General features: G+C 43.8%; 1 protein-coding gene across 2 annotated transcripts in view; it reads right to left on the bottom strand.

Annotated features, from left to right (window-relative positions):
• ABCG1 (ATP binding cassette subfamily G member 1) overlaps positions 1-22,862 on the bottom strand; it is a 64,028-nt gene extending 41,166 nt beyond the window's left edge. Inside the window, exons 1-2 of one of the 2 annotated variants that reach the window (XM_056329229.1) lie at positions 22,692-22,862; positions 19,420-19,663 (exon numbers count right to left, since the gene is read on the bottom strand). In XM_056329229.1, coding sequence (XP_056185204.1) covers positions 19,420-19,663; positions 22,692-22,733 — 286 coding nt within the window. In that variant the 5' untranslated portion in view covers positions 22,734-22,862. Of the gene's footprint in view, positions 1-19,419; positions 19,664-22,060; positions 22,312-22,691 lie in introns of those variants that run through there. The other variant, XM_056329231.1, reaches the window with a different exon arrangement.
• Positions 22,863-24,526: the final 1,664 nt, after the last annotated feature.

Below are 24,526 nucleotides of genomic sequence, written 5' to 3'. Positions count from 1 at the left end.
GACCCTCTGTGTTAACAGTCCTTTCTCTTACACTTCATCTCTGCATTGGTTCATTTCCCAGTAACACCTTTTGACACTTCCTATCCTTTTTTACAATAGGTTACTTAAACCTTCAATGAAAAGGTAAGGGGTGAGCTATGGACTAACATAATTAAGCTGGATGTCGGTTGACCCAAGTGCTCTATTGGGAGAGGAAAAATCCAGCAGTGAAAGCAGTTGCTTCCTCCACAAACTGGAAGGCCATCAAAAGAAATCAGCCATGTTAATGGCCTGAAGGCTCATGTATACCACTAGCAAGAGAGACTCACAAAAAGTCTTAGTCTTCTCACATCTTTCTAATTAGACATTCCTGTCTAATTACATCTGGGTTTTTTTTCCATCCGTTTTTCATCCAAATTATATCTGTTTTTCAAAGTCAAGACAACATGTTTCCACTTTTTCCTGACCATCAACTAAACTGACAATGACATTTCAAAAAAATGCCAGTTGGATACATTACCAGAAAATTAAATTTGACTTGTCTCTTGAGGTTTCGTTATTCTCTTACTGCATGAGTTCTATATGACTGGTCTATCTATGCTTAACATAATTCTGTAAGTCATTTATCTATGCTACCTATTAACACACCAGTACACACAGGAGAGAAAGAGGATGTAAGAGTTCAGGCTGTTTACATGGTTTTCTTCACAAACACTGTCACTTCAAATGAAATAATGAAGGGACACAGAACAATATCCGTGTCACCTCAAAACATTTGCTTTGATCCAAAAAAACACAGGCACTCTCTGGACTCAGCTCCTGCAAATCACAATGGCACCACTGAAATCAATACAGCAGCACAGCTTTCTACTGGCTCAGGAGCTGACACAGGCTAAGGGATTCATGACAATCTAGACACACAGCAATACTGCAATATTCTAAGACTGGAAGGTGGAAACCTTCCATGTAGGAATAAATACTGATATATCAGGAACCCAAAATCTCAAGATGGGATTTATTTTAACCAGCTGCAAACACCTACAACGTAAACATTTGCATGTGAGCTATTCTACTGGCTGTCTGGGATGGAGTTAATTTTTCTTAGCAGCCCCTATGGTGCTGGTTTGGATTTGTGACTAAACAGTATCGATAACACATGGTGTGTGTTGGCTATCGCTGGGCTGTGCTTCACAAAGTCAAGGCCTTCTGTTTTTTAGAGTAGGCTGGGGTGTACAAGAAGCTGGGTGGGGACACAGCTGGGACAGCTGACTGAAGGGATATCCCATACTATATGATACTGTGATCAGCAATAACAGCGGAGGGAAAGGGGAAAGAAGGGGAGGATGCTTGAGGTTACAGTGTCTGCCTTCCCGAGTGACCCTTCCCACATGCTGAGGTCCTGCTTTTCAGAAAGTGGCTCAATGTCTGCCTGCTGATGGGCAGCAGTGAGTAAACTCGCTTTGCTTGTGCACACAGTTTAGCTTCACCTATCAAACTGCCCTGATCTCAATCCATGAGTTTTCAGTGTTTGCTCTTCTGACTCTGTCCCCTGTTCTGAGGGGGGACTGAGGGAATGGCTGCGCAGGTGCTCAGCTGCTGGCCAGGCTAACCCCACCACAGCTACTTCTCCTAGTAAATGTGGAGAGTCACTTGTTTGGTTCATTCTGGATGAAATACACTCCACTGACAGCCAGTGAAATCTTTTGTCTATGAAGAGAGCCTAGGTTGTATAACTTGGACAGACTCTTACACAGTAAAAACCTACATGGACTCAGATGAAACTATCAAGTGTGTCTCTCTGCCATGAGATGTTCAAGGGATAAATATGGTCTACTATCTATTAGGTGTAACTGCTCATGTAATCCACACTTACAAAAATATCTGATATACCTAAGTATAACTTAAAATCCCACCGCGATGAGCAGCTTCATTGTACACAGTGACAAAGAAACTGCAGTCTGCTGGGCTGCAGAGTCCTTCAACAGGCAGTGTGTTCAGTGCCATACAGGAGATGCACAAGTTCAAAGTCTTCATGCAACTTTTTCTAAATGTACGTGACAGAACAAGGGATAGTAATGACAGTTGTAACCTGTGTGCAAGTGGAAAAATAAGCACATCTCTAATACTGCTAGTTTTCATTTCAGTGCTCGTTAGATGTTTTTGAACATTATGTGCAAGTGGTGAACGCACCACCTGAGTCTTTTTTTGTCTTTGTGCCAACAGATGAGATTACATTGTGCTGACAGGGGCTGCAACAACCTGGCTAATGGCACAAGTTCAGAACATTGCTCTGTCATCAGATCATAACATTTTCAAAGTATTACTATCGCATAAATTTCTGTATGTATGTGTCAAAACCAAGTCACCACTTCACTTCTAATGAAGACCTGAGTCAAACTCAAGCTCTGCTATATGCTCCCAACAGACAAGTTGCCACTTATGTATTTGTAGTATTTGTAAGAGTTCTTGTGTGTTTTACAGTTGATACCACTGTTAGCACAGTGGCCTCCACATGCCCCGGTCAGACTCATGTTCCCATGGTCTTAAGTCAACTGACATCAAATATTAAGATCAAGATCTTGGAGCAGGGACAGAATCTGATCTACTCTATCCTTCTCTCCCACACTCTCCATTTATTTGCTGATGATAAAACTGTCCCAATACAATTAAAGGGTTTGCTACAGTATGTTTTCCTACAGGAACCCACAGCACTGATCTAAGACCTTTCTATGTCAGTAAAGTGAAGGTCACACCAGGATTAATTCCACATAGAGGGTAAACTCCAAACTTAATCAAACCCAGTTTGGCTTTGCCCACAAAAAACCCAACATCTGTTATGTTAGAAAAATGCTTGGGGTCACTGCTCAAGACATGCTCCTCTGGAAGGATGTTTGCTGAATCTAAACTAGAAAGTTATTTCAGAGCTGATGCAGAACCAAAATCAGAAAATCGAGTGTGAGTCCCAACGTATATAATGGGACGTGTGAATTGTTTAGCAACAGTCCCAGCTGCAGCATCTCCACATATTTGAACTATCTTGGTCATTTTCTGCAGTAAGGCAGAGCAACTACTGGGTGACAAGAGTCCATGTTCAGATGAAGGACCTTTTCCAGCAACTGAGAAGAATTCCCCGCTCCCTCGCATTCCCTCTCCATCCAGCTTATCTGAAGCACAGCTCCAAGTGTCTGATAAAATCTGCCTATGCCTGTAATAAAACAGTGTGAATGACTCAAAACTAGCAGACCCTCTCCTCAGGGTCTTACCCACTGAATTTCAGTGGAGCTGTTCTGTCCCTGCCCCAGCAGCCCACAGACAGGAAAGGCAAGGGTTACCCACAGGAATCATCCAAAAGTCAGTGGTTCAGACAGGCAGAAGTCTCTTTAAAGGCAATCCGCATAAGGAGAACATGCAACTGCCTTTGGGGAGGTTTACATCTGTCACTTTTTCCATCTTGCAAAGCCGCAAAGAAAATGGTGTAGGTGGACGGCTGAAGATTGCTCTTCTCAAAGGCTTCCTCCTGAAATGGGTGCCTACGCTCTAATACTGACTAAGCTGCAAGGCTTTGCTTCTGATCTAATTAGATAATGATACTGTGATACAAAAGAAGAGGTTAATCTTGACTATATCTTCAATCGCCTTTCCTTGTGTACAGTTGTAAACACCCTGGAAGCATTTGGAGCTACTTCTTTCTATGTGTTTTAGTGTCAGCACTGGCACGGAATGGGTAATTTGGGGAGCTGGGGAAGAAGAGACAGGAGAAACAGTCTTCTAAAATGCACTGGGCAATTCACACAAATCCCAAGGTGCATTAGTGCCAGGGCAGCTAGCAAAAACGATGGTGACAACAACGCAGCTCTTGCCACCCTTATCCCACTCCTCTCATCCCTGTGATGAAGAGACACAGAGCACTCCTGTTCATACCTCTGAGATATGTCAGGTGTAAGGGGTACACAGTGCGGATCCCCTGAAGGCTGACCACAACCAGACAATACCCTCACCAGCCCTTTCCCTTCTCCACTTCACAGATGCTCAGGTAAGGCAAATGCAGCAACAAGGGAACGTGGGCACCCACCATATGCACAGAGCTGTTTCTGGGAAGTGCCCTCCATTTGTGGATCCTGGGTGCTGTTACTTGCCTTGCCTGGTGCTGTCAAGGGACGTTTCTAGCTCCCAACAAAATCAGCCAGAAGAACATCTCTACCATATTCCTGTTCTTTGCACCACTCTCTCACTGGCTCTTGCAGATCAAAGCACATGTTCCTATTAGTTTACATAACACCTTGGTATTTTCCTTCTGCACCCCAAGATACACACTCCTTCCAGTTCTCTGTCACCAGCAAACCACCACTCGAACAAACAGAAGTAGCACACATTTATCTGGCATACAAACATAGACTTCTTTAAATCCAGCAGGAAAGTGAGTTGCAATAATGCTCAGCTAACAAAGAAGGAAATTCAGACAATGATGCTGGCAGTTATAAACAGGCAAAATTGCCCAAACATGTATGAACTGGACCCATCATTGATAAACACAAGAGCTCCAGCCCATTCTTTCTTACAACTTGTAAAGAAAACAAGAACAAGGCACAAGCAATCTGATTACAAGAGAAATGACTGAGAGTAGATACTCAACTTCTGTAATGCAATAGGCCCCTATTGAAAAGCATCAGCAAAATGCCGTCTTTTCTTTGTACCATTCTTTACACCACACGCATTCAGGTGGATAAAACAGCTTCCATTTTACAATAAATTTCCCTGCTATTTTACCTTGTTATGCTGTTAATCCAGTAGAAACAAACTTGAACCACTTCTAAGCAACGGATATTCTTTTGCTTTTCACTTAAAAATCAGGTTGTTACTGCTTTTCTATTATTATATCATCTTGTCACTACAATGGAGGAGGAATATACACCTCTATAAACTGTTACCTTCAAAATATTTGTTATATTGATATACAGCCAGTTTTTATATATAAGTAAATATACCTGAGTGTATGGGCGTATGTGCATACACACACATACGTCTATGAAAACAGAGATAATATATACATATACACTTACACACATTTACACATATTTATATGAATATATTAGATGTACCTGTATATATTGAACATATTTTTATATATATATAAAGACAACACACATACAATATACTCATAGATTACTAAAAAGAGAATTTAGACATCTTGTAAGAAGCAATACATTACTCTCCACCCTGAAAGGGGGCCTCTGATGCTTTGCAACATGCCTATACTGGATGTTGTCTGCTGCACATTTCCACTACCAAATAAACAACCCTTGCACTCCCATTTGTAATACTGATGATCAGGACAGAGTCAGAACCCAAGTCAGGACAAGTTTTCTTGTTAAAAATGGGTGATGGGAGGGAGAGGGCAAAAGATGGCCTTTGCTTTATTACCCTGGTAGTCAGAAGTCTAATTTGGCCCAAACAGTGTATTTAGCTGACATTCAACACTGACGTCTCCCATGAACTGTATTTGCTTCTGTATTTTTTTAGAACACAGTTTTAGCAGTAAACTATACTAATGAGTGAAAAACTATCTTTTATGTATTGGGCCATACTCTTCCTTCAGCAAGCTTTATTCATTTCTATTAATTTATATCAGAGATGAATGTGGTCCAAAATGTTCTATCATAAGATAATGCTTTTAACAGACTGTCAATACCTGCTCCTTGAGTAAACTCTATCCGTTATGCCATCGAAGCGATTTCAAGGTTCATTTGGCCCTGTATTTTTAAAGCAGTACAGTATGAATGCCTGAGATGAGCTGTAGGTCAGCTTTGAAGTTAGTTTTATTTATTGCAGAATATGGGTCACATTTTGCCCCAACTCACTTTGCTTGGGGGGGTTTATTTTTACTACCCGTCTGTAAGAATGAAATGCTGAGCATTAAAATGGTGCAGCCATGCCCTGTATGGGAAGGCCTGCTTTATTTTTATTTATTTGGCTGGTTTTATAATGTGTACATGGCATATTTAGAGTATATGGGATACAGGAGACTGATGGCAATACTTCTGTTTGGAGGCTGAAGAGTAAACATGTTAAGTCTTATTACGCGTACTCTGAAGTTTCACCTTTCTTTTGGTGTCCCCTGGTGTCATACTATTACTAGGCAAGACACAATCATTCTCTATGAACGCGCAGTCTTAGTAATCGCAGGGTTCATGGACTTGTGACAGCTTCAGGTAATGTATTTCTCCTTCAGGTTTACATTGTCTTTCACCTAGACAAGAACTCAAACAGTCAACCTTCTTCAGGAACGTCTGTCAAGCTCCTCTGACTGTGATACAGTGGCTCGTACACAGTCATAACTCAGCCTTTAAGACAGCAGAACCTGATTTACTATAATTACAAGTGGCAGCAGCTTCATTCCCTGTTTGCAGTTACAACTTTCCTGAAACTTTCACATGTGACGGTAAAAATGTGCCAGTGTGACTTCCACTGCAATGATGATTTACATCATGGGGAAACTTCCCATGGGCTTAAGCAAGTGACTGGCCAGCCACATTATTTAATTCATTTTAAAATAGAAAGCTTAGAAAAATCAAATTGGCCACGAAGGTCTAAAAATGGTCTTTGCAGTGTTACACGATAAAAGGCCGGTCACACTGAACACGGAGACCAAGTCAAGGCTCAAAGAACCAACCCTCCTAACCTACTGAGTGCAAACAGAGCCCCCCGAATTGGCACTCTGAAGGCGCTCAAAAGTAAAGGACAGGAGTTCCTAGAAGAAAGCCCACCAAGATGTGTCAAGAGGGAAACACTTCCTGCAACAGTGCAAGCAAGAGGGAGCAATGACTTGCTGGGGAATAGGACTCACCATGTCATGCAGGGGGAACAGAAGTTTGGGATGGTGTAAAGCCAGCCATGGGGTGGCTATTGGAATTACAGACAGTGAGAAACAGTCATCACAGGATTTTTAAGGGAATTCCCAAAGGAAGGGAAAGGGGTGGATCAAGGACTGAGGAGGATCAAGCCTGAGAAAATAGATGGAAAAGGGGATTAAAGGGGCCAGACACATGTGAACAGGCAGCTCGTCAGTACACCTGTCTGACCTATCCCTGCCCCTGATCACTGCAGTCCAACATGTGCTCCTGCTAAACACTATTCCCAACTATCTGCTGTGTGAGTGCACTCTCTACGGTGAGTCTGTATTCATCAACGCTAGCAAGTATCATGATGGACTCATCAATGAGTAGCAGAAGTCTGCACATCACCCGCTGGAGTGAGAGGTTGCAAACCTGAGGGCTTGTAGGTGCAGGCATCAACAGGAGGAGACCAGAGTCTGGGCCAGTGACTGGGTTGACAAGAGTGCGCAAAACCCACTGGTGGGGAGGTCTGCCTTGTGTGCGTCTGCAACCCAGAAGCAGCCAGCAGGGAGGAACAGCAGCAGAGGCAGTGAGGCTGGCGTAAGTGCTGTCTGTGTTTAGGCAGGTGCCAGAAGGGCATTTCTGTCTGTGCTGGTCTGTATGGCTGGCTGAGTATACTGCGTATATGCACATGTGTGTCTACTGGGAGTATGCGTCCTGCCTCGTTACTAACTGGACCTGTACATACCGAACCAAGGCTGTCACTTACCAATTGAGCTGGGGCAGGAGGAACCCCCTCAGGTCCTGAAGCCCCACCAGACTTGGCTACTACCAATGGTCTTGTTTTACAATCACAATTAGAAACTCTTGCAAAATTCTTGTGAAGAACTCGTAGTTCTGATTACAAAACAGATCTGACCCAACTGGTTTTCAGAAAGGTCTCTGATCCAGAACCTGCATGCTCAATATTTATTTACTGTCAATTTGCTCCTCGGGGGCAAATTCTCATTCAGGTAACTCTTAAGACCCAGGGTCAAAGCCAAAACCCAAGAGAGTAACTTCTAATGGCCTGATGTGTACAGATGCACCCCTTTGCATTTTTCCTTTCTTTCTGACACATTTCTCTGATGGCAGCAGATGACCTTCACTTCTCTGAGCAGAGAAGGAAGAGGAACTCAGTTCCAGCCAGCCACCCACAGGCTTCAGCTTTATAAGCCCCAAACAGTTACTTTAGACAGTCAGGCCTCAATATTCATATTCAATAAGCTGGCTGAAGTTCGTAGCTTTTTGACCCATAAAAAAGTTATTGCCCTTTCTCTTAATAGCAAATACTTACCTTCAATCCCCTTCCTTTTAATTGCTTATTCATTTACCAATTCTAGACCTGCCATGCTGGTGCTGTGAGCGTTTAATTTCAGAAGCACTATGGTAATTACTGGTTCATGTCCAAAAAACTTGTACTAGCCATGCTCTGTCAATGCAGCCTCATCCACTTGACGGCTCCCACATGCACAAAACAGATGCAACAGGGCAGAATTTAACTCCATTGCTTAACAAGAGTACTAAAACCTTCCAGTAGTTTCTGTTTGGGTTTTTTTTTGTCAAATTTCATATTAACTAGGTGCATCACTTCATTTGAAATTCCTTTCTTTTCTTGTCTGGCATAAAAGCCTGCCCTCTGAAGATCAGCAAGAGACAGAGCAGCGGTCTCATTCTCATTTACCCAAGAATCTGACCACTGCACATTCCATTTCTCCTCCCTCCTGCAGCAGATGTATTGCAATTATAAACAACATTTGTTATTATTCTAAACATGCAAAGCAGGAAGAAATATGATTCTTACACAAAAGATGTAGGCTGTAGATACTAGATGAGAGGCAGATGGTAAATTATCTTACAAAGCCAAGGTCTCTGCCATTTATTTTTCTTTGCAACAGATATGTAACAAAAAATGAACAAACAAGTGGTTAACTCAGTTTGACTATTATGTAATTCCAAGTACTCCTTTCTGGTAAGAATCTGAATGGCTTCATCCCTGTCCCCTCTGAAGAGAATTAACTCTTCAAAGGGCATCTGTTTCTCCCCCTGAAATCAGCAAAGTCTAAATGAACTGTAAATGAGAATACAAACCTAACAGTGATAAGAAAGTCCGATCAGGAAATGCAGTTACAGAAGTTCCCGCAGTGTGACTCAAGACATATTGCAGCATGCATCTCCAGCCACACCGTTTCCTAGACAGAATTATTTTGTCCTCATTCCACAGACGCTCTAATCTTCTATACACTAATCCTTCTGTATTTTATACCACCTTACTTACATTCTGTATCAAATATTCATTCTAATATCTTCGTTTCTAAGGGACAAAGTATGCAAAGGCCAAATTAAACTCAAATGTCTGCACTAAAGCACATAATTCACAATGAAGCCATTTTCAAATATGTGAATCATCACCAATGGGATATTTCAACAGGCCTCCTGATAATTATTTCAGGAACAAATTAAATATGTAAGAACATCTACTTGTAGTAAGCTACTGAGATTCAAATAGTTGCTGAGAACAATCAAAATTTCTTGGCCTTCTATCTATGTGCTGTGACCCTTAACATATTTTGGGGATGAGCAAGTTAAAGAATTTCTTGAAAAGGGCAGTAATTATTCCATATATATTTTATTATATATTCTTTTCATGTATTTGAAAGTCGGTGAAAAAATGAGTATATCTGGATGGATATGGGGACCCTTGGTCTTTCCCTCTCCTAATCAATATAGGCTTTGAGATCAAGAAGATGCCTGCTACAGCTTGGTCCTGGGCTTCATGAGGAGGACTCTGCCAGTCCTTGGCACTAAAGCTGTGCTTGTAAGTTACCTTCATCTTAGAGAACTAAATTTGCTACATGGTACAGTCCAAGTAAGGGCTGGTGGTTTTGCTGTCCTCTGCACCAAGGTTGTTAAACAAAAACTGCTAGCTTCTAGGTTCAAAGCCAGCACTGTAGGCAGACAATCTAAACCACTAACATCTCAGCTTATTACTGTCCCAATGCTTTTGACAGAGGAAAAAAAGACAGATCTTGTGCCAAAGATTCTGATACAAGATTTACTAATATAAATTGCATGTGACATCTTTTGGAGGAAACACTTAAAAAAAGAGGGCCATTTTGTCATCTTACATGGACCTACATCTTATATTAACAAGGTTTTTATTAAAGTTCTTCAATAAATGATTCAAATGAGAAGGTAGATGGCCAGTTCTCAAATAAATGAGAAAGCAGATAAAGCAACAGGAAACAGAGGAGTAGGAGTCAGTGGTCAATCAATGAAGAGATTGTACCCCTGAGTCTCAGGGAATTTTTATGGGGCTATATACTGTTCACCTTACTCATGAATGGTTTGGAAAAGGAGGTGAACAGCAAGGTGGCAGCATGAACACTAAAAGCCTGCTTAGGTTCAGAGAGCAAGTGAAGTATTTTACAAAAGAAAAATCCATTGAGAGCTAGTAAACACAAACATACTACACCTAGTTCAGGAAACCTCTGAGCCGCAAGCTGTGAGAACCCAGGGAAACACTACTACACACTCGTCTGCACTTGAACTCTTCCCCAACCATTCAGCTCTATCTCCTGCCAGAGAAGGGACACCAGGCCAGGTGGACCTTCTCTGACTTCATACAACAGCAAGCTGACCTAAACTCCCAGCTTACTCTTGTCAAAATCTCAGTCTTATGTTAGACATATACCCTTACACACCTCGAGAGTATGCAAGTGCTGTGGTTTGACCCCAGCCAGCAACTAAGCACCACGCGGCTGCTTGCTTACTCCCCCCTGCCCCTGGTAGGATCAGGAGAATTGGAAAAAGGTAAACCCATGTGTTGAGATAAGAACAGTTTAATATTTGAAATAAAGTAAAATATACTAGTAGTAATAACAATACTAATATTCATAACTGAAAGAGAGACACAGAGGAATAAAACTCAAGAAAACCCAGGTGATGCACAATACAGTTGATCACCACCCACTGACCGATGCCCAGCCAGTCCCCCAGCAGCCATCAGTCCCTCCTGGCCAAGTCCCCCCATTTAATATACTGGGCATGATGTTCTGTGGTATGGAATATCCCTTTGGCTAGTTCAGGTCAGCTGTCCTGGCTCTGCTTCTTCCCAGCTTCTTTTGCACCTCCTCACTGGCAGAGCATGGGACACTGAACAGTCCCAGACTTAGGGCAAGCACTACTGAGCAACAACTAAAAACACCAGTGTGTTATCAACATTATTCTCCTACTAAATTGAAAATGCAGCACTGTACCAGCTACTAGGAAGAAAATGAACTATCCCAGTCAAAAGGAGGACAGCAAAGTCACAGAGGTTCTGGGGATAAGGCATGGCCTTTTTGGCTAATACATTTAGGTTTTGCCTCAAGGACATTCATCTTGAGATTGAACACCCGCCCTCCAGTTTGCAAGACTTTAATTTTAAATCCAAATCAGTTCATTCCTGTGTGCTAAACTATCATGTAAATTTTACCAGGATTCTCCTTGCATGTTGTTTGGAGTAAGTCTCGAGAGGTTAGTTTTAATAGTAAGACCAAACACTGCTTTCTAATAAAGGATAAAGACAGCTATCAGTTTAATGAGTACAGTTGTGAATTATAGTGCAGATGAGTATTCCTTGTGAGGGTCTGCCACATTTTGAGTACTATCATATTCCCTGAACCCATCTTCCCAAAGTCAGCCAGTTTACCTACAAGAACAATGCTACAGGGAAGTGTGAATAAGTTCATTTTTTAGAGATTACTGTTGAACTCTTAGATACTAAATCCCCTGAGAACAAAAGACCTGCCTTAGTAAGCAGGTAAACTGAGACCCCATGGGCTTCCAAAAGGCACTTTCCAAAACAGCATGTAATTACGTAAGTAAAAATGGACTCTACCACCATTTTAACTTTTCAGCTAGCTTCTATTCTTGGTTGCCTTTGTGATTTCTTTTCTTTTACCAAAATTATGAAGAACCCTGATCAACCATCTGATGGCTGAAGCCTTCAACTGCAAAACGACTCTTGCTTCATCTTCCTTCAGATGTATCTTCAGACTACAGACCAAACTCTACTTGGAAATGTGAAAAAAGCACACCCATATGATGGTACATGCTGTCTCTACCTCCTCAACACCTCAAACAAGACATGACTGCGTACGGGCAGAGGACAGCAAAGCATTTTATCAAATCCCACTCAGTGTACAGAAAGTTGTAGCTCAGGGCTGGCAGGGTGAGTTACAGCCAGCCCCCAACACATGCTTACTGTGAGATGTCAACAGCAGAGACCATAGCTCAAACTCCCGACAACTCATCATCACTGCCATCATCACTTCTCTGGCATATAAATTCTGAAATGTTTTAATTGGTATCTCTCTAGAACTTCCCTCCTCAGCCAAAGTTTTCCAGAACAGCAACTAATAACACTTATGGCATTAAAATACTAGCTAGAGTGAAAAACAGCCAGGTCATTGTAATGTTTAATTTTAATAAACAATATGGCAAAGAGAAAGAAGAAAAGCATGTTCTACTCATACAAAGACTCAGTGACCAAAACTCACTAAGTTAAACTCAGACACATTTCCAAAAAACAGCTCCAGGTACAAAAACAAACCCAGAAGCAAACTCACAAAAGTAACAATGGGCTCCACATGGAGGAAAAGAAGTAATGCTGAAGTACGGTCATACTCAGCTGGGAAACAGTAGAACAAACAGACAAAGGGGCTGACCAAGGTTTGTCCCCAGTAACCTCTATTTTATACAACCCATGCGTGAGGACACTAGGAAGAGTTATGTATCACTTAATAAGACGCTGTGAACTATTCCGGTAACAATGACTACTCAGTGTATTTTTACCATCTTGGGACAGCTTAAGTGTTAAAAAGAAAAACTGCATGGATCTTGTCAAGGTTGAAACATGCAATTACAAATCCTCTGCTAAAAATCATGCTTTGTTTTCAATAATTTTGCTAACATTTTAAGTCACTGAAAAAGAACCCACAAAATATTTTGCTTAAAGAGCTTTTTACTAGGACTGCAGTTCATTTCAATCAGCTTAACTTGTTTATGCTTTCTAACATATGGATCTTAATTTGCATACATCCTGCTCTCTGAGATGAAAACACGCTCTCAGACAAAGCAGGCAAAAATGGAAAAAACAATACAACCCATCTGTCAGAAAAAGGCGGAAAAAAAAACCAAAACACCACCCAAACCCTCCCTCGGAAAGTGGGTTTTGCTCTTTACTGTTCTGCATCTTTTCCTCCCATCTTAGCAACAGCGCCTGGAGCAGCCAACCAGGGCTGGGGCGGCAGGAGCATCACCGCCGGGTTACTGCAGTGCATTGCCCGCCAGTAACCGCGCCGGGCCAGGCCCAGCCGTGCATGCAGCACCTCTACCGCAGTGCACCTGCTGGGGATGAGGACAGGCTTGGTACGGCTCCTCCTGCAAGGATTAGCAAATAATTTAGGGCAAATCCTCTCCCCGCCCCTCCTCCCCTCTTTCATTTGGGTCTTCGGATATCTGGGGGGGGGGTGGGGTGGTGGTGGGTGAAATCTTTTAAATGAAGTCACAGGAAGGATGCAGCAAAAAAGCAGCCTAATGAAATAGAAAGAAACAGGGCTGTCCAAGTGCTAATTCGTAAGAGAGCACCAAAGCAAATCAGCCTGTTTAAATCTCTGCTGACAATGTGGCAGTGGGTTGTTTCCATCTTATGCAGGGATCAATATTAACATAATATATAGGCCTCCTCACTGAAATATAGGTATCTAGTTCTGCTGACACTATCTCGGACTGTGATGGCCACTCTTCATGCTTTGGGAATATCAAGCAACTTGCCAAAGACTCCTGTCTTTCCCCATCGGACGTGACAGAGCCATCCAGACTAAGCACGGTCTTTCATTCATCTCCTTCAGCTCATGCCATTTGATGTGCTGAATCTCAAAGCTATGAAGCAACAGCCTTGGTAGAAAAGACAGCACCTCTCTGGCTTATTGTTTCCACAGGGTCTGAGCCACTAGAACAAGCCCAAAATAACAGAAATACCACATTTTCTGCTGAGCATGAACTTCTGTACTACTACTAAACCACTTAAAAATACACAGCCACATTTTGACTGGCTGGAACCTGTTCCCTCAGAGGTTACTAAAGACCAAATCCTACCAGAACTTACACTCGAACACAGCATAAATGAGTCATTACAGTCCTAAAAATAACAACGGAGAAATTTCCAACTAAAATGTTGCCTAATTAACCATGAATACTGATGAGTATGAGGAAAAAAAAGTAATGCCTGAGTTGTGGAGTTTTGAAAGCCAATTTATTACTACAATCTTCCTGGGTGCACTCAAGTTACATAGGAACAGTATTTCCATTTCCATCCTACGTTACAGCAAAACCACCTAGAAACAACAGAACAAATGTCCTTTGGTGAGTATATAGAATGTATGTATCTTTTCAAAGTAAAGCTGAAAGAATCTGACGAAGACAGATGACTCCAAACTACTTTTCATGCCCTCTTTGTATTTGGGACTATCCGTAATTTTATCCCCAAACCATTCATTCTATTCAGGTTACTTTATGGTGCTTTTAACAAAAAAGGCAAAACCCTAGAGCACTGACATTTCTCCAAAATCCTCTTGCAAATAGTTTTCAGGCAGTCCTAGTATTAAAACTTAAACATCTATAATTTTTCTATAAACTGGTAAAAACAATATATGTTTCTGTGGTTTGCATTTCAAACGGCAGTTTAAACAAGCATTTCAGAAGCCAAAATAAGATCCACTCCAGATCTTTCTCAACCCTTACATATATAGCTTTGTGACAAGACAGTAAAACTTTGGCCACATTTTGCACTGAAGCTCTGCAGATCTTTCTCTACCACACTTTAGGAGCCTGCACTGGATCTAACGTAGGGCTCTCCACTTTCTCTTTCCCTCCAAGCCAGCTGGCTCTCTTATCCTAAAAGAAAGGAGAAGGTATCCTCGGACTAAGCGGACATATTATTTCTTTGTGTGCTGAAGTTTCCTTTTTCTGGCTTGGCCGGTTCATCTTAATCTTACAACACAGTAAGGACTCCAGGAGTCCTCCAGCTTTCTTAAGCATATCTTGTACCTTGCTGACCCACAGGAGGCTCCTGATACATGCTTGAAGATAGGCTGGATTCAAAGACTGAGACACATTATCAGTTCTGGAAAATCCTTAACCTCACAAGATCTGGATCAAGTCATTTATCCATCTCTTTCCTTCAGAACCGAAGAAACAGTTGATTCTACCAGTTGACTAATTCCCTAAAAGCTTTATGGGGAAAATGCCGAAGTCATCTGAGACCTTCTGAAACTTTTACCTCTGTAACCTTTTCCATATTCCCGCATTGGTAAGAACTCCTACTGAATGGAATGGATCAGATACAGCTGCTTTGATCAAGGACTCACCTACCAGATTCCTTCCCGGTTAATACCAACTTCAAGAAGAATTACAAAATGAATGAATCACATCCAGAGTCATACCAATCTTTGCTATGAATTTGATAAAACCTCATTAAAATTATTAGAGCAGCATTTATCATATAAATCTGAGAATGAAAATGTCATTTCTTATTTTTAAAGAGAAAGAGATTTAATAGATAAACTAGACATTTTAAGGCCGAGACCCAATCACTGAAAAATTCTAATTTGAAGTCTACTGTGGCTTATTTAGCTTCTTTGTTGTTGACAAGCAATCCAAATTCATGTTTCTTTGTGCTTTCAATAAAAAGTAAATTATGTTATATACCATGAGTTTCACTGTCTGAACAATAAAGCTAAGTACAGAACACAATAGCAGCATTACTAATTACTCCTCCTTTTGTTAATTTAGAGCCTAACCTTAACATTGCTTTGCAATACCTTTATTACTGAAGGGAGTCAATTTTTTTGTTGTTCTCTTTAGTTGAATTCCTCTCCAACGTGCTGGCACAAATTGTCTTTGCAAGGAAACTATGCTTCTCCCTTTGTGATCCAACACTCATAAAAGCTTTTAACTAATTCATTACAGTCATGAAGAATGATGTAGAAATAGAAGAATTTTTTCCAAGCTCTGTTTCAGAATAGAAACACTATTAATTTAAAAGGCACATTTTCATAACAGCATCCCTTATCACTTATTGCCATGACCAGCACCCAAGAACAATGTGAACTGAGAGACATCTCCCTTTTTTGCAGCTTATGCATAGAAGTTACTGTTTTTTAAAGATCAGTTGCATTTCCTGCACCGGCCTTTGTACTTTCAGGATTGCATTTTCTACAACTCTTCCCATAAAAAAGTTAAGGTAAACATTTCACATCATGGCAATGAGATGTGAGGCAGGGAACCCACAAGGAGTGTAGAGCTATAACAAGCACCAGTGTTCGGAGGCAGAATATTGCCCTTGTGTTGAGCACAGACAGACTAAAACCCTTTGCAAAGTCCCATTTTCCCACTGGAGAAGAAACCAGTAAGATTCAAATACTCTAAATACCCAAAATAGTTTTACATGTAATATATGCATCTACAAGCCCATTGGTTTTAAACAGAGATATCCCAAATTACATACAAACAATTCTACCTGCAGAACTACAAAACAAGCCAAGGAATCTGGTAGTTTGGTCCTTACCTTCACTTGAGAATATTTAGGCAATTCGGTTTTCTATTTCTCTAACAGAAAACCTTTCCTATTATACCAATATATTGGGTCAGTCCCTGCAGTAGGCAACATGACTGGGAGGAAAGTTTGTTTCTAGAAGATTCTATAATCTGACTAGCAGTTCACTGACTCACAGAAGGAAAGGACCTCTGAAGGTCGCCTAGTCCAGCCTTCTACTCAAAGCAAGAAAATCACCAACACCAGATCAGGTCAGCTGTGGCTCTGCCCAGCCAAATTTTCTACACCCCCCTGGCAAACAGAAAGAACACCATCTCAGGGTGACCTGCCTCCAGTGCTGCACCAACCCCCTGGTGAACAGGTATTTCCTAACGTCCACCGTAAGCCACCCAAACTGCAGTATGTGGCCATTGGCTCTGGTTCTGTATCATCTGGCACTCCTGACACAAGTTGGCTCCACTGCCTTTTTAAACTGCCCTCTACGTAGTATTGTATGCCAGAATGAGATCGTTCCCCAGCTTCCCCTTCACTAGGCCAAACAAGTCCAGCTTCCTCAGTCTCACTTTGTAGGTCCCCTGACCAATTTTTTACCCTTCTGACAAAGCCTTTCCAGCTTCCCACTGCCTCTGTTGATCTGGACGGCCCCTAACTGGATACAGTATTCCAGTTGTGCCCTCACCAATGCTCTGAAGAGAAGGGTAACAACTTGCCTCCATCTGGCCATGGCCTCCACAGGTAGCACATTATGTGCTTCACCTTACTTGCAGTGAGAGTACACTTTGGCTCATAGTCAGCTTGGCATTAACTGTACACCTCCCAAATCTGTTTTAGATCCTTGGCTAGCAGAAGAGTGCCAAGACCTGCTGGCAGACAGCATGCCTCACAACCACTCAGAGGCAGAGGCTGTCCTCAGTGGTCTGAGGAAAGACATATGGTGCAAGACCAGGTGAGAAGAGCAGAGTATGAACTCCTGTTCACAGAAGCCAGAAAAGTGTAATCTCCTCTTCTACATCTAAGTGTAGTGACACAATCATAGCCATGTCCTACAGCTAAATACCTCAACAGGTCCTTTTCAGCAGCAGGACACTTTGCCAGGATGTGCCATTTTGTTCAAACCAAGTCACTCAGTCATGTCAGCAAATGTGGACTGAGGTTTTTGGTATAGAACCCCTTGATCATTTCTGGCCAATGAGAAAAATATCCAGCTAGACATATCAAGTTTTTAAACCTTACATGAGACACTTTGGCATAGTTCCATTTCTTGGGGGGAAGAAAACTTCAGTGTTTGAGTTTTTTCTGATAAGATAAAAAATAATTTTGCATGTATGAAAATTGCTGCCAAACCCATTTGTTCTCCTATGGATAGCATAGCTACATGCAATTTTAATAAATAATTAAAAGAAGGGAAGTATGTGTACATACAGTTTTGACTTTGAAAAACGCATTAAAGCCTCAAGTCTGCATATCATTCAACAAATGAATAATTGTATGCACAGGCTGTTCACACTCAGTAGCGCTTCCATGGCCACAGCTCCAGTGTTTTTCATACCACACATTTTTAGACTATTAAAACCTCGGTGGTGTGATAATGACACAATTTCCAGACAGCAGCAAGGTACTTTGTGAAACAATTTCAAGTGGAACCTTTAAGCCAGTGGATTTAAAAATTCAGAGCAAGTGCAGGTATCAAGCATGGCTCAGGTGAGCAGGGGCTTATCTCTTAGAAAGAACTAAAGCACACAACCATACCAATTTATGTTACTAAGAGAGAATTCCTTGAGGAAGAGCAATTATGTCATTTAGTACACAAGATTATCCTGAAGATTTCAGTATTTTCTCTTGGGCTTACTTCTCTTCACTAGCAGGAATTTACCGCACGACCTAGTCTTCCTTTCAGAGATAACTAGTCACACATACACACACAAAACAAAAACTCTCTAGGAAATGCATGGCTACACGAAGTAGATGAGGTACAACAGGAATGAATACAAAGCAGATGAAAAAAGACAGAGCCACCTTACAGTCACCTTTTGGAACTAGAACAGACCAAGATCATATAAAGAAGAATACTGAATATGCCCTCCTTACTCCCATCAATAAATCAGCACCAGAACTGTCTCAGAGCCAGCCAGATGTGAAACTGGACTGTGAGAGCAAAGTGGTAACACTTCACTTCCTTGAGATATCAAGTATAATATCATGTTCAATATCTGTATTGTTTCGGAGTGCCCTGTGTTGTAGGCTGTGAACCCTTTGCTGTGTATTATTAGCAAAGTAGCTAGCAAAAGGACAGCCTGGATTCAGTCCTAGCAATAGCCAGTGATTTCATCAGTTAAAAGAAATGGTAAGCGTTAGAGAGACCCACTGTAGAACACCAAGAGACATGGGTGGGCTGACATTCACATAGCTCACAGTGTTTATTTCCAAACACAGCATTTTAAGAAAATATTTTTTATCTTGGTTTCAAATGCCTTCTGAAATTCTCAGATGCTTGCTACTCTGAAAGAGTAGTGGAAAAAGTATCCATTTCACAAAACAGACAATTACGAAAGTGAAAAAAGCATCCTTTTTCCCCCTACCCCCACCTTTAAACTACAGTATGTTCTACCCACCCTCAATAAATTGTAGACATGCAAGATCACAGGACAGATATTTGGCAGCACAGCAATGCTATATTTACTTGAGATTCTTTAGATTTGGGAGGCAAAAATAAGCAGTTGTATGAACTACTGCATCTACAATTTCGTGGAGTACAAGGGGCTGTACACCCCACTGCATCAGGCTGTGGGAAAGTTCCCCAGTGCCAGCTGGGGGGCAGCGGATATATCAAAAAGCCAAGCAAAAAGCAACTGTGAAAACATGCTCCCTTTACTCGCTTTGCTTCACCATCCACAACTGACTCATTCCACCTATCATGATCACCAACATGGGCAATAACATTTGTAAGCCAAAACATCTTTTCCTCACCTTTCTTCCTCCACCATGGCCCTTCTTGGATAGAGTATGACAGTTCTTTAAACTCAATATTCACAGCTGGTCTGCGGGGTAGGTAGGAGAAACGATGAGCTTCTGTCAGAGTATTGTCCACTTTTTTTAAATGTCCATTCATCAGCCGAATGTCTTGGTTATCTGTGCCATTTGAGACCACTTCATCCACCGAAACACACACTGACTTTGGCTCAGCCATGGTACAAGCAGAATTGCTGCCGTTCTGGAGGGAAAAAGTTGAAGAATGGACAAAGTTCACAGACTTTTGTTTAGGAACATGTTTCAAAACCTTCTGCATTAGAAGAATTATTATTTAAATAACATGAGAATCCAACACAGTAACACACCGAAAGGTGAAAAGGGAAAAAAAACCAAAATCTTTCAGTTGATCTGCCAGTCTTGACCCAAGAGGTGAAAGAGCTTGTGCACTTGCAGCACAGAGGGCAGTTCCTTTAGCACCAGTTTCCCCTCAAACGGTATATACACAGCACATTAGTAACTTTAGAACAGAGTAGCTCTTGCACCAGAGTAATACATTTGTAAGTTTAGTCCCCACTGTACTTAGTTTCTCATGCACTCAAAGAATTTGGTTCTAGTTACTCCGATTCCAGGGCTTGTATTGGGACAGAGCTGAAGGGCGAGGGAGCTCGCTGGCCAGACAATTTGTGCAGACATTTCAAAAGACAGCCACTCAAGAAGTCTAGGGGTTCTTATTCCTTTACATCAGCATATACTTCTGTAAACATGAAACTGCACTAGTTATATTTCTGTGAATTTTAAAATTTACTGGTTTGTGCCTTATTTGCTCCTGCACTGATTGTTCTTGAGACTTTGCAACCTGGAACGGTACAACTTCTTTCTCAGAGGTCTGTACGGAAAGCACAGCACTTTCCATCTGAAATCCTTGCATGCTTTTCTTACTTGACAGTGATCACTAATGGAAATCTTATCAGCTACATAAACATATTAAACCCTGCTCCAGTACTTGTACCTTTGACACTGTAAGGTCAATGCTCTATGCTTACAGCCATACCTTACTACGCTTCTCTCATCCTACCGCTCAGTGCAATTCCACTTGGCATATTTTGGATTGAATCTCTTTCCCCTCCTCTCCTGACCATGACAATGGCCTGCCACATGCCTTTCTCTTCTTTTATTTATGCAGATAAAAGCTGAACTTTTTCCACTCCTTTTAGCTGCACAGGCACCTCAAACCAGTATCAACAGGATGTGTATAAGGTCAAAAGTAAAACAACCATGAATTTTCTTCAGCTAAACAGAATTTTGAACAGTTCAGAGGGTGTTCACTGTCATCTGTGTTTGCAGTATGTCATAAGCGTAACATCTGCACAGTTGTCTTATTAGAAAATTTACTATTTTTAATGCAGTTCTGTATTGGAAAAGACTTCTATAGCTGCCTTATGTGCTAGGCTTTCCACCACCCAAAAATCTACATGCCCCCACAGGTATCTCTTGGAAACTGTATGTGCTGCACTACTTTTCAATACATCAGCGTTGAACACCCCCAAACAGACAGATGTGCTCATGCCACTGTCTCCCCCTACTTGTCCTCCAATGCAACAAGTAAGTCAAATAGCACCATTTTCGTCCTCTCTGTCATGGTTACTGGTCTTGCACTGTAAAAGCAGCACCGCTCAGATCAGTCACTTGTCAAGAATGCTGATGAAAAACATAAAAAAAAAGTCCTACATAACCAGTGATGAAAAATATTTTAAAAAGCAATCCTACATACCCACTATATAGCAAGTGTCTCCACATTCTTCAAGCACAAGCCCCACATTCTGGATGTAAAAATCAGCTCTGCTTACCACATTTTCTCAAGAGAGAGATTTTAATCGTGCTCTCAACTTACTCAGAGGTCAGGTATCCAGTAACACTTAGTCCCAATTTCTTAAATAGTTGACTGTAATGGTATGTAATTTGAACATAACAAGAGTAATGTGAAACATCTTAGAACTGAACAACTGAAGTAGGGGAACCTACCTCTTCCTTAAAAAATAACATAAGATGTGTTGACACTACTATTTCCCGGATGTTTTCAAACCTTACTTTGGCACTCATAAGCTGTTTGCTTCAGAGGAACCACCGAGCACCTTCACATGTCAGAGAGAATATCCAAAGACTAACTCTCAATGAGCAGGTCACCTTGAGTATTCAGGTGACAGTTGGAGCTTTTCCAGTTTAGATCAATTCAAAAAGAAACATCCTTGGGACAAGGTCCTTGTCTCTGCCTACTTAATCATCTGGCAGTAAGAAGCCAGACACTTTTGTTCCTGGGACACCGAACAAACCATTTCAATCACCCAGTGGACGGAAATGCCTGTTTTCAGCAGAGGGTGACGAGTCCTGCCAGCCCTCGGCCACCGGCCTGCCCCCTCCGGGGACCACCGGCTAGGGGCGAGGGTGTCCCCCGAGCGCCTGGGTGGTGGCAATGGCTCCCACTGGCAGGGCCGTCTTCGCTTGCCAAGAGGTGGGCAATTCCCGTGGTGGCAGCCCCAGGCTTGCCCGCGCCCTGGGCAGCCGCCCCTCAGGCACGCCCGGCCTCCCCCCGTCTACCTGCCCACACCGACAAACCGTTCGCGTCTCCTCCGGCGCGCACCTACGGCCGCGGGTGTCAAACCGGAGCCCGCTGCAGCCCCCTGCCCGCCAGCCGCGAGGAGCCCGAGCTCTCACAGGCTGCGCTCACGTCTTGCTTGGTTTCATACAGTTCTATTTCCCACACAGTCCCATTTCGCCCGTAAGGCGCTGGACCGCTGGGGTGGGCCTGTCCCACAGGCTCTGCCCGCTCCTTCCCCGGCCGCCGCCCCCCCCGCTGCCGCCCCTGTGTCCCGCGCCCCGGCTGTTATGCAAAGGTGACGGTCCCTCCGCAAATCTGTTTTGAAAACGACGGGGCGCAGCGGCGCAGGGAGCATGCTCGGCGCGGCCGCTAATCCCCCTGTCTCAGCTACAGCCCGGAGGTAACTAGCGGTCAAGCCCCGCCATGCGCCGCCGTCCCCTCACACGCCCCGCCGCGGGCTGCCCCGCACCCCGCACCTGGCGCCCCGCGGCGGGACGCAGTCCCCGGCCCACCGAACGGCCCCGGCTTTCCCTCAGGCAGAGCGGGAAGGCGCTCCCCGGGAGCCCTCGCTCCGTCCCCCCCAGCGCCGCTCCCCGCCCGCCGCGCAGCCACCCCCGCCCGCCCGTAGCCGCGGCCCCGCGGGGGGAGGCGAGGACGGCAGCGTGCGCCTTACCAAAGCTCTGCCCAGGGAGAAAGCCGCCATCAGACATGCCATGTGCGCCGCTGCCCGCCCGGCTGCTGGCGGCTCCCGCTCCGCCGGCGCCGCGCGGAGCCCTCGAGTGTCGCCTCCCCGCCCAGCGTGGCTGCGGGCGGCGGGCGGGAAGGGAGGGAGCGGCCTCCCGCCGCGCTGGGGCCGCCTCCGCCCCGGCCCGCCGCCTCAGGCACGGCCCCCGCCCGCCCCCGCGGCCCTCGCCGGGGGGCTGGGGAGCGCCGGCGGGCCGGGGCGCCCCCCCACCGGGAGCGCGGGCAGGGCCGGTCCCGCGCGTGGCCGTGGCGTTCCCTGCCCTGAAACGCGCGGCAGACACTTCCCCAGGGGGCTGGGGGCCGAAGACCGCTCGCCGAGATATCCCTTCGGCCGGGCTGTCCGACATCGCCGCCACACTCGCCGGTGGCACAGCTCAGGGCCCCGCTGGCTGGCGAGCTGCCCGAGGGGTGCGCGGCGGCGTGCCCTGCGGAAACGGGAGCTGAAGCACCGTCTGATTGCCATCGCACCTGCCTGAGACAGCTTTCCCGGCCCTGGGACTCGCACGCCATTGATTTATAAGCTGAGCAAGCCCTTGTTGTTCAGAAATTGGGAGAAAGGAAGGTTGTCACAGTTTTCGTTTCATTCGGTTTTTTCCTGGAATCAAAGACCTGCATTTCAGCATCATCCTGCAGAGATGGGGCCTCAACCACACGCTTGCCCGTGAAGTGCAGTGGGCGGCCTTCACGTGCCATTAGGCTTGTGTTGGCACTGCTGACTTGACTCTAGATCCATGGTTAGGTTTTGAGTTAGATTCATGAGCCATGCTACCCGGTGGCAGAAAGCTCGGCCCAACCAGTTCACAAAAAGCCAGATACTGGAAGACCCACCAACCATCTGAAGTGCCTCCAAAGTTAACATACCTGCTGGGCCTGGCTTTGGCATGTGCTGAGGCTCCCTCTCCATTCTTCCGGAAGCAGCAGAAAGGGGGGATAAATTATAGCAAGGGTCTGAGAGCTGGCTCCAAAGTATCTACCAGAGACTATATACAAGAGTTCATAATCTGTGAGGAATCTTCTAACCAGGGAGCTTGCCATAAAGCTTGGCGTTCGCCTAGTGTTGTACAGACACTGAGGTAATTTTCACAAAGCCCCTGGAAGGCAGGCAAGTGTTAAATCTTTACTGAGCTGTGGAGGGGTGTTTACAGCAGGCAGCACAGCACTGCAGGAAGGGAACTGCTGCACAGAGCATCTGCACTGGGTTGGACAGGGGCTCATCTCCCACAGTACCCTGGCAGTGGCTGGGAGCTGTATGCTCACAGAAGAGCTTAAGCACAGGGCTGGCTTGTATCAGATGTCTCCCTGATAACTCTTTCAGCCTGCAGCTGTTTTTGGCTCAAAGACTTCCTGAGGTAGTTGTCACCTCTCAATGTGCTACTAACCCTCAGTAGATACTTCCCTGAGAGAAGACTCTGCCTTGGAAGCATGAACTTTCACCATGCACTACATCCTATTGCCAATGAATAGAGTGTGGAGACTCACTGTCCTTGACCTTGGATTCAGTCTGTGGATGTTGCAGAAAATTATTTACTTAAAATTCACGTACTGAGGAAGAAATGCCTACCTGCTGTGGAATACCAGACCAAACATGGATGGGCCTGTCCAGAAGTCCTCACTGAATGCTTGAACTGTGTTTGAGAAGAAATCTGAAATACAATTACCTCCTAATATTAGAAATAAACAGTAAATATGAAGCATTCTTCCAGTGAGGGTACAGGGGTTTAATCGACTTGATTTGGATTATGTGTCGGTAGCATCTAAAATTTA

Source organism: Falco biarmicus, chromosome 2, assembly GCF_023638135.1.
Source record: "Falco biarmicus isolate bFalBia1 chromosome 2, bFalBia1.pri, whole genome shotgun sequence".
In the NCBI taxonomy this organism is placed as follows: Eukaryota; Metazoa; Chordata; class Aves; order Falconiformes; family Falconidae; genus Falco; species Falco biarmicus.
The sequence above is the reverse complement of the archived record's forward strand: the minus strand, read 5'-3'. Positions and strand labels throughout refer to the sequence as shown.